This window comes from Myodes glareolus, chromosome 22, assembly GCF_982192425.1.
Source record: "Myodes glareolus chromosome 22, mMyoGla1.1, whole genome shotgun sequence".
NCBI lineage: Eukaryota > Metazoa > Chordata > Mammalia > Rodentia > Cricetidae > Myodes > Myodes glareolus.
Window position 1 is genome coordinate 34,684,155 of NC_142047.1, and position 11,453 is coordinate 34,695,607.

At 42.5% G+C, this 11,453-nt stretch overlaps 1 protein-coding gene across 6 annotated transcripts in view; it reads right to left on the minus strand.

Annotated features, from left to right (window-relative positions):
- Positions 1-11,453, minus strand: part of Tango6 (transport and golgi organization 6 homolog) — a 163,741-nt gene that overhangs the window by 134,997 nt on the left and 17,291 nt on the right. For all 6 annotated transcript variants that reach the window (XR_015735906.1, XR_015735907.1, XM_087900178.1 and 3 more), the window contains exon 7: positions 10,942-11,024. Coding sequence is in view for 4 of the 6 variants with exons in the window: in XM_087900178.1 (XP_087756304.1) it covers positions 10,942-11,024 (83 nt within the window). In the remaining 2 variants the exon portion in view is untranslated. The remainder of the gene's footprint in view (positions 1-10,941; positions 11,025-11,453) is intronic.

The window sequence follows — 11,453 nt, forward strand, 5'->3', positions numbered from 1 at the left end:
GCTCCATATTTCTGGACATTCTTCAGTATGTATACACTGAATACTACTGTCACTATGTAATTGACTGGGAGCTCCCTGTGGGTAGGGGCTGGCCCTCAGTCATTCCTGTATCAACCTGGAAAAGGATCTGTATTCAGTAAGTACTGGTTCACATTCGGTGGGTACTGGTACACATATAGTAGGTACTGGCACACATACAGTAGGTACTGGTACACATACAGTAGGTACTGGCACACATTCAGTAGGTACTGGCACACATACAGTAGGTACTGGTGCACATTCAGTAGGTACTGGCGCACATTCAGTAGGTACTGGTATACATTCAGTAGGTACTGGCACATATATTTACTTATATTTTACATATAATTAAAGAAGAGACACAGTGAGCAAAAGAGCCTGGTTTTTATTTTCTTAAACAATCCACTTGTATGAAGAAGTTATAATGTACTGCACTTTTTTTGTTTAGTTGAGTAGGGGCTTAAGTAGCCCAGACTAACCTCTAACTCACTATGAATTTCCTTTTTAATTTTGTTTTGGTTGGTGTGTGTGTGTGTGTGTGTGTGTGTGTGTGTATGTGTGTTTGAGACAGGGTCTTACTATGTAGCTCTGGCTGTCCTGGAACTCATCCTGTAGACCAGGCTGGCCCCAAACTCTCAGAGATGTACGAAGTTTGGAAACTTTCTGCTGCCATGGGAACAGTGGCAGGATAATCCAGTTCTTCAAAACCTGTTTGTCCTCTAAAAAGAACTTATGTTCTTTTGGTGGGAGAGACAAAAAATTCCATGAATGGTGTTGTTTTAATCTATCTTGTCCCATGTTGGGTACCACCTATAGGAGCCCACTCCTACAAAGTCAGCTAGGGTTTCTGGATTGGGGGTCATCAAGGCTGAGAAAATGTCAGATGAAAGGAACAGAGACAGAAAACACAGGATAGAACTGGGAGGGCTGTTTGACTGTTTCTGCATGACCAAGCAGATCTCCCGATTCTATCCTAGCTGACTTTGTAGGAGCAGGCTCCTATGGAGATCTACCTGCCTCTGACTCCCAAGTGCTGGGATTAAAGATGTAAACCACTATACCTGGCTTTTTTTTTTTACTGTGAATTTTCTAATCCTCCAGAGTCCACCTCCCCCATGCTGGGAATAAGGCAGGTGTTACCACACAAAGTTTCTGTGCTATGCTGGGGATGAAATCCATGGATTCCCACATGCCAGGCAAGCATTCTAGCAACTTAGCCACATTCCCCAGTCACCTCTTTATCAAACCAACAGCTATAGACTACTCAACGGGTGCTTAACAGGATTAAGAACCTCAGCTTCAGCCAGGCAGTGGTGGTGCATGCCTTTAATCCCAGCACTTGGAAGGCAAGACAGGTATATTACTGTGAGTTCAAGGCCAGCCTGGTCTACAGAGTAAGTCCAGGACAGGATTCAAAGCTACAGAGAAATCCTGTCTCAGGGAGGAAAAAAAAAGAGCCTCAGCTTTGGAAGGCTACATTTTTATACTAATCAATTGAAATACATTCCTAACAGCCAGAATACTCAGTAGGATTTGCGAGAAATTTAGGTTATAAGAGAAAGGGGGATGTCAAATAATCATGTGTTTCTGTCTCAGAAAAAAAAGGCAGAAAGGTATCCCCACAAGCTGTGCTCCTCCTTTCAGGGCCTGTCACCACAGTCTTCTGCTGTCTGCTCTGTGTGAGAGCGACTTGCTGCTCACAGGAGCCAGGCAGCTGATTGCTCTGGAGCTGGAAGTACAGACAGTTGTGAGCCGCCCGAGAGGGGGCAAGGAATCCGACTCTGGTCCTCTGCAAGAGCAGTAGATTCTGAACTGCAGACTCATCCTCTAGCACCATAACTAGAGTTTGAGCACAGTCCTCAGAAAGCACTGTAGCTACTGAGGACTGGGGAAGTCAGGAAATAGGGAACTTGGTTGTGAACTTTGATTCTGCTACTTCTGAGGTTTACCAAAAATATACACTGAATAAATATGGATACGATTTTGTTTTTGAGACAGGGTCTCACTATACAGACCAGGGTGCTGTAGGAGGTTTTTTTGTCTATATGTTGCTTTCACTGGTTGAATAAAGAAACTGCTTTGGCCTTTTGATAGGGCAGCACTTAGATAGGTGGAGTAGACAGAACTAAATGCTGGGAAGAAGGGCAGTGTGGCAGACTCCATGAATCTCCTGCCTGAGACGGAGTAGGTTAGAATCTTGCCGGTAAGCCACAATCATGTGGTGATACACAGATTTAACAGAAATGGGTTAATCAAGATGTGAGAGTTAGCCAGTAAGAGGCTAGAGCTAATGGACCAGGCAGTGATTTAATTAATACAATTTCTGTGTGATTATTTCGGGGGTTAAGCTAGCCAGGCGGCCGGGATGAAAAGTAGGCCCGCTCCTCCTGCTACATTTGGCGCCCAACATAGGGCTCGAATCCACGACCCTGAGAGTAAGAGTTTCATGCTTTACCAACTGAGCTAGCTGGGCAGGCGAGACAAACAAAGGGCCTGCGCTCTCCTTCAACACCAGGGTGTCCGTGAACTTACAGAAATCAACCTGCTTCTGCCTCTGCCTTTCAAATGCTATATAAAGGCATCATGCCTGAAGAAGACATTTTTGAAAGGTTGTTTGCTTATTTGGGTTTTTTTTTATTGAAGTGATCTTTTTATGTGTATATAAATGTGTCTGTATGCCATATGGCCAAAGAAGCTAGAAAAGGGATGAGATCTCCTGCAGCTGGAATTCGAGGCAGTTTTGAGCTATGGGATTTGGGTGCTGGTAACTAAACTCCAGTCCATTGGAAGAGCAGTATGTACTCAACCACTGAGCCATCTCTTTAGCCACATCTTTTTGGTCTTTTTGAGACAGGATCTTGCCATGTAGCCCCCGCTGGTCCAACACTCACTGACTGGGTAGCCAAGAGTGGCCTTGAATTCACAGTAATCCTCCTGCCTCTACTTCCTATGTACTAGGATTACAGCCCCACACCACCATGAAAATGCTGCTCGTCTTGATGTGGCACTGAGGATCAATTCAGGGTTTCTTCCATGCTAGGCAAATAATCTACCATTGAACTACACTCCCAGCTTCAAAGACATTGAAATCTTTTAGTTTGTTTTCTTTCTTTAAGAGTGTTTGCCTGGATGCACGCATGTGCACCACATATGTGCCAGTGCTTGAGGAAGTCAGAAGTGGGTTTTTGATTCCTGAGACTAGAATTGCAGACTGTTGGGAGACATGATATGGGTGCTGGGAATCAAGCACAGGTCTTCTCCAAGAGCAGCCAGTGTGCTTAGCTGCTGAGCCATCTCTCCAGCCCCTGTCTCAGCTTTTACACTTATACAGGTATTAAGCTTGGTTATTTTTTAAATTTAATTATTTTATATACAATGTTCTGTTTGCATTTTGCCTGCACACCAGAAGACAGCATCAGATCTCATTATAGATGGTTATGAGCCACCATGTAGTTACTGGGAATTTAACTCCAGGACCTCTGGAAGAACAGTCAATGCTCTTAACTTTTGAGTCATCTCACCAGCCCCTAGGTATTAAGTTTTTGGCATAAGGGCCAATTATGATAGTTCATGTTTTAAATAAAATGCACAGCTACATACATATGTAAGCTTAATTTTATGCTTTCAAAATTGAGACTACAATAAATGAAACTGTTGTCCTAATGTATGGCCGCCTCTTAATACAATCATGATGGGGATTCTCAGAACCAGATAGAATTGAGATGAATAAAAGACTGAATAAAACATTGAAATTTAGAACAAGCTGGATCTTGATTTTTACCTGTTACAGACTAGGCTAGACAAATGCTGCCCTTGCCTGCAGCACAGAGACCCTTTGACAGTGGCATTCCAGAACTTCTAATGCACTTGCTGAGCTTAATTAAGACATGTGAGAAGAAAAAGAACAAGGCTGTTACCTAATATAGCAAGTACTTTGCACTGTGAAAGCTTTCAGAACATATTGCCTAAAACAGTCTTTTTTTAAAAGAGTTTCTTTGAGCCAAAAAGGAACTGACAGTTTTCTGAGCACTTATGTGCTAGCTACAGTATGCTATGAACCTATCAAAAGTTACCTTATTTCACCAGGCATGGCGGCACATGCTTGTAAAACCAGCACAGCACTTGGAAAGTGGAGAAAAAAGGACCAGGAATTTAAGGCCAGCCTGACTACATAAGACCACATCTCAAAACAGACAAAAAAGTTACCTTTTCATCCCTACAACTCAAAGGGTAAATAAGTCAGCTAGAGTCACACAGTTAAGTCCTTCACGGTGTCAGAGAAGAGCTCACATATGTTTGGAGGACCTGGCATGTCCACTACACTGCACCAGACTCAGACCTGACAACCCAACATCTGCAGCTCCCACAGCTTTAAACAACACGTCTGTTGGCCCTTGGCTTCAAATTAGTTCAATCACTGCTGGAAATTTCCAGAATGACTTGCTTCTAGGAAGAGGCTAGGGAGAGAATCATTCCCCTAGAAAGCCTTAAAACTTCTTCAATTCATACCACATAGAAATACTTGGTTTTACACACACACACACACACACACACACACAGTGGGGAAATTATTATATTATGTCTGTGAGCGCTGGAAGAAATCACTTGAATTTGGGGGTTATCTTTCTTATTTTTAAAACACATTTTTTTAGATTTAGTTTATGTATATGAGCAGTTTTTCTACATATACATCGATCGATATACCAAGTACATGCTGGTACCCACAGAGGTCAGAAGTAGGTACCTCTACTTCTCTGGAACTGGAGCTACAGACACATGTGAGCCACCATATGGATGCTGGGAACTGAACCTGGGTTCGCTGTAAGAGCAACAGCACGCAACTGGAAGGCAGACAGGCAGATCTCTATGAGTTCTAGGTCAGCCTGGTCTATAGAGTTCCAGGATATCAAAGGCTACACAGAGAAACCCTTTCTTGAAAAACTATATATTAAAAAAAAGAGCAACCAATACTCTTAACCACTGAACCATCTCTTCAGCCTCCTTTCTTTTTTATAAAATGAAAAGTTATCAAGAGTGGAATCTACTATAAACTGTGGATTAAAGTAATATTGATGTGTCAATGTAAGCTCATCAATTGTAACAAATGTCTCGACAAAAACAAAAACAAAAAAGAAAAGGGAAGGAGAGATGGGGAGTGGGGAGGGGAGCGGAAAGAATGGAAAGAGAGACTGAAATAAAGAAAATCAGATTTCCATACATATGGACTGTGCATTTGTAGTTTCAACCACAGACTTAAACATTAGGGGGTAGGTTGCATATGTATTGAATACATACAGATAGTTCCCTGGTGGGGCTGGAGAGATAGCTCAGCAGTTAAGTGCACTGACTGCCCTTACAAAGGACCCAAGTTCAATGCCCAGCACCCATGTAGTGACCCACAACTGTCAGTAACTACAGTTCCAGGGGGCCCAACAGGCTACACACAGGCAAAACACTAATGCACGTAAAATAAAAATGAATAACTTTTAAAATAGAGTTGAGCAACCATTTATGTATCATTATAATGTACTAGATATTGTAAGTATCACAAAGATTTGAAATATGCAAGGAAGGCAGGTATGGAGGCATACTCCTGTAGACTTAGAACTCGGGAGGGGAAAGCAGGAAGATCAGGAGTTCAAAGCAAGTCTCAGCCACAGAGAGAGTTTGAGGCTACCCTGAGCTATAAAGACCCTATCCTTAAAACAAAAACAAAACAAAGAGGAGCTGAGGATGTGGCTCAGGTGGTAGAGTGCTTGTCTAGAATGCACAAAGCCTTGGTATTAAGACCCAGCATGGCACACACCAGGCACTGTGCAAGGCACCTGTAATCCCAGCACTTGAAAGTCAGAGGCAGAAGAGTCAGAAATTCAAGGTAATCCTCAGCTATACTGAGTTGAAGACCAGCCTGGGCTACACAAGAATCTATCCCAAACAAGCAAAAAAAAAAAAAATTACATAGAAAGATATGCCTAGGTTATCTGCAAATCCTAAACTCTTTTACATGCAACTTAAGCATCCTTGAATTTTCAAAACTTTAGGAATCCTTAAGCTAGTCTCCAAAGATTCTAAGAAGCAATTATAAAGTCTGCATTTTTTAAAAATAGGTATTCTAAATTTTTTTCTAAAGGTCCTTCTCATCTAAGTTTCTATTATCCCAACTTTCTCTATAAGACTAATTAAAAATTCAGAAAGAGGAGTCAAATGCCCCCAATCTGACAAAGCAACTGTAATTAGAAATTCACTGCATTTGATGGGAAAACGACTTGGATAATTAAAGTTAAGATCCACCGAATCTGGAAATAGAGATAAAATGGAAATGAGGAAATACAAAATAAATGAATTAACTATCTTCTAGTCTTTCCTACATGGTATTTCTTCTGCTCTTCAGAAGCCTTGGGAAACGCTATAGTTGATGCTTCAGGAAAACCCTTTCCCCTGTGAGGTTGTGGCCAGTCTGCTAAAGAGCAGACCATGTGCGAAGAGAAAAGCACAGTGAGTTTCCTGTACTAACGAGACACCTGGGCCTGTTCACCTCCCAGGCAAAGAAAGCATGAAATCACTTTGCCAGGAGCACAAAAGAATGCAAGCACTGTGGGGCCTGGTCCCCAGAAACTCAGTAGGGAGTGAATCGACAAGTGACTTGAGCTGCCCCTTAGTCCTTTCTGGGTATAGACACAAAGCACATAGAAATGAGAATTCCTCGGAAGAAATACAAGTGAGTATCTAGCACGTACATTGTAGCGCAAATAATAAAAACCCAGAGACAGATATTGGAATTCAACCTGCAGATCAGAAAAGCAAAGCAGCCAGCCACTAGGGAGCTCTTGCCTCTATGAAATCTCACTGAGTTCCTGTCTCACTCTGCCTTATCTTATCTCTAGTGCTAGGATTAAAGCGTGCACCACCACTGCCAGCCTCTATGGCTAACTAGTGTGGCTACTAGAATTAAAGATGTGGCCACCACTGCCTGGCCTGTGTGGCTGACCAGAGTGGCTGTTTTGCACTCTAGTCTTCAGACAAGCTTTATTTATTAAAATACAAATGGAATATCACTACACTAGACGGCTACTGAGGGCGCTCCGCCTGGCCCACCAGAGCTACCACAAAGTGCCCACTCTCCGCTGTAGAAGGGTGTAAGTGCAGAACGGTCTTCCCTTACCTGACGTGCCCAGAAAAAATCAAAACAAAATTAAAAATCAGAGAGTTAAGAGCTCAGTCTTTTAAAAATCAAGTTTAATGCTTTCAAATGATTTATTATCTGTATCAGTGTTTTGCCTGCATATATATTTTGTGTGAGGGTGTTAGACCCTGGAGTTACAGACAGTTGTGAGTTGCCATATGGGTGCTGATATTTGAACGCGGGTCCTCTGGAAGAGCAGTGAGTGTTCCCAACCACTCAGCCATCTCTCCAGCTCCAAGTTTAACGCTTTCAGGAGGACTTACCCAGGCAATCCCTGCCTTTTAAACAAAGTGTAAAAGGTCAGTCTAGGGGTACATGCCAGATCCCTTCAGAAATAATCATATTCACCACATGTGATGGCACAGTATAATCCCAGCACTTGGAAGGACGGCTGAGGCAGGTGGATGAAGAGCTCAGGACTACCTGGGCTGTCTAGTTAGAAACAAAGGGAAACTTGGTCCTGGGAGCTCAGGCACAGCGCTAGGCTAGTACGCCTGAGAACCTGAGTCACAACCCCACCAGCACCACCAAAACAAAATGAACTTCATGACAAGAATAATATCTCAAAATACATCAAAGATTAGTAGACATGCAAGGAAGAGCCCACAATCAAAGCTGGGCAGTGGTGGTTTATTTGAGGCCAGCCTGGTCTACAGAGCGAGTTCCAGGACAGCTGGGCAACACAGGGAAACCCTGTCTCAAAAACCAAAATCAAAAAAAGAAAAAGGAAAAAAAAAAAAAGAAAAGAAAAAAAGAAAAGAAAAAAAGAAAAAAAAGCAAGAAAAGAGCCGGTTGTGGTGGCAAACACCGGTAGGATTTGCTCAAGGAGGCAGAAGCAGGAAGATCATGAGTTCGAGACCAGCCTGTGCTACACATTAAAAAAAAAAAGCAAGAAAAGAAAAGAAATCAAGGGGCTGGGTGGTGGTGGCGCATGCTTTTAATCCCAGCACTTGGGAGGCAGAGGCAGGAGTATCTCTGTGAGTTTGAGGCCAGCCGGTCTACAGAGCGAGTTCCAGGACAGGCTCCAAAGCAACACAGAGAAACCCTGTCTCAAAAAAGTAAAAATAAATAGATAGATAGATAGATAGATAAAGGAAATCAATAGGATTGACCCCTCCAAAAGGAGGTTGATTCCCTCAAAAGTAGACTGACTACTGAAAGGGAGAAGAGCACCACCTGCTCTTCAAGAGGACCTGAGTTCAGTTCCTAGAACCCACATGATAACTCACAACCATTCCTAATTCCAGATCCAGGGAATCTGATGCCCTCTACTGGCCTCCAAGGGCACTGCATGCATGTGATACATAGACATGTGCAGGCAAAACACTCATACACACACACACACACACACACACACAAACACACACACACACACAAATTTTTTAAAAGAGAATAGAATTAGAAGATAAAGACACTGAAATTACTTAAAAATGCATTCTATATTTTCTAAAGAGTAAAGGAAAGGAAGGGCTGATCAAGATAAAGGTGTCAGAAGATACAATAAATTCAAGGCTAGCCTGGACTGCATGTAGGTGAGACCCTGCCTCAGAGGAAAAACATCATGCTGAGAGCACATGCTGTGTGGTTTTCTTTAGGTGAATCTATAGAGCCAGAAAGTAGAAGAGTGGTTGTTCAGGGCTAAGGGTGGGTGGAGAGTGAGGAATGCTAGCTAATGGCTTCTCTCGGGGAAAGATTCTCTAGAATTATATTGTGATCATGGGTGCATAAGCCTGGACTGTACGCTTTAAATGAGTGCACTGTACATTGTGTGGATTTTATCTCAGCAAATCTGTGAGCAGAAGGAATGGAGAGAAAAAACAGCTGGAAATGTTCCCAGATGCCTCTTAGAAACTAAACAGCCTCTTGTTACCCATCAAGTGGCTGGATCAATTCACGCTTTCCAGATGTCTTCCTCATTTCCTGTGTATAAACTGTACTCTATAATTTAGTATTAGCAGAATGCTAATAAAGATTACACTCCCTTTGTTGCTAAATTCCACACAGTGTTTACTATCTTCCTCCAGCATACACATTTCCTCTGTCTTCCAACTGCAGCTGGGCTGCCAAAAATTGCAGGGAGCAATTACCGTCTGCAATGTCCCTGCGTCACAGCAGTGCGGGTCAGACTCAGCACCTACAGAAAACTGATGGCTGACTTTCCTAGTGGAAAGGGTCTTCAGTGTTGTTGTTTGGTTTTGGTCTTGGTTGGGGCAGCGAGGTTTGAGATCACTGTGTAGCACTGGCTGGGCTGGAACTCACTTAGCAGACCAGGCTGACCTTGAATTCACAGACATTGGCCTGCCTCTGCTTCCAGAGGGCTGGGATTAAGCATGTGAAGCCACCATGCACAAATGATTTTTCAGTTTTTAAGCACACATTTTATAACTACAAATTTATTAGTGCCATATGTAAAATTTAAAAAAAAAAAAACCAAAACAAAAAAGCATTTACCTTCTTACCTGAAAGACCATGACTTCAGATTCAGTCTCTGAGGGCTGGATATGGGGGCACATGCCTTTAATTACAGTACTTGGGAGACAGACAAAGGCAAATCTCTGTGAGTCTGAAACCAGCCTGGTCTACAGAGTGAGTTTTAGACCGGATAGAGCTACAAAAAAGTGAGACCCCCTCTCAAAATATAAAAATAAAAATTTACTCTCTGTCCTCCCACCCTGCTAGGAGAAGAGTAAGACAGTCTGGCAGCTTCTTAAGTAGATCAATACAAGGGCTCCAGGGTCCGGCAGTCCCTTTCCTACGTGTCCAGAACAGAAAACATGATATAATAATGAAGTGCACAGGACTGGGTGCTCTTTAAAGAAGAGCTGGGTTTTGTTGTTTGTTTTTGGAGACAGGGTCTTTGTGTGGACTTGCTGTCCTGGAACTCTATGCAGACCAGGTTAGTCTCAAACCAGAGACGTGGAGTGCTGGGATTATAGGCGTGCACTGTAACATGCAGCCCAAGAGTTTTTGGATGCTTTAAAAAAAAAGTTAAATTATTCTATGTGTATAAGCATTTTGCCTGCATGTGTATCTGTGCACCACATTCATACTTGGTGGCCAAGGTGACCTAAAGAGGCACTGAATTTCCTGGAATTAGAGTTACAGATGGTTATAAGCTATCATGTGGGTACTGGAAATTGAAGCCCAGTCCTCTGGAAGAGCAGCCCATGGTCTTAACTGCTAAACCATCCCTGTTTGTTGTTGTTGTTGTTTTTGTTTTTTTTTTGTTTGTTTTTGTTTTTGTTTTTTAAAGAGCCTGTCCTGAAACTAGCTCTTGTAGACAAGGCTGGCCTCTAACTCACAGAGATTGCCTGCCTCTGCCTCCCAAGTGCTGGGATTAAAGGCGTGCACCACCACTGCCCAGCTAGATTTATTATTTTTAATTATGTGTATGTGTGTCTCAGTATGTGGGTATGTTCAGGTGCCCGAGGAGCCCAGAGGTACTGGATTCCCTGGGACTGGAATTATAGGCAGTTGTAAACCAACTGACACAGGTTCTGAGAACTGAATTGTAAAAGCAGTATACAGCGTATGTTTTTACCAGCTGAGCCCTTTCTCCAGCAGCCTCTACTCATCCAAATTCTTGAAGTTCTTGTTAAAAGGCAAAATTACAGATGCAGATCATTGCTTGCAGGAAGTATTGTTCAAAGTCAGGAGTTTCCAAAAAACAAAAGGTCTTCAAATACTAAGTATGAACATTTAACATTTAACTACCATCATCATAGACTTGAATTACCAACCTTAAATACATCTTCAACACATCGACTAAGTTCTTCCTCAGTCACCAAAATAGTTCCTGGCACCATGTTACTCTCTGGAATCTCTTTGAAAACAAACAAAATTAATTCCATCATTTTTCTGAGCAGAAGACACTAACAAAGTTTTATAGTAAGAGAGTCCAGGTAAGACCAGAAAATCAGCATTACCACTGTACAATACGCCATTTATATCCATGGAATCTATGAAGCTACTGATGATGTCAGATCCTGCTTCAGGAAAAGCATTCTAAAACAGAGGACTTTTGTCTTTTTAATGGAGTATTAGAAGAACTGGCTATGGTGGCATATGCTTACTATCTCAGCACCTGCAAAGCCAACTGAGACAGCACAGCCAAGTTCAAACATGTCCTGTGCTCTATTGCTCTTAAGCATGACCTTGTTTCCAAAATCCAAAAACTGGAGTGGAGATGTGGATCATTGGTTAGGAGCACTTGCTACTTTTTCAGAAGACCCAGGATGTTCCCAACACTCAC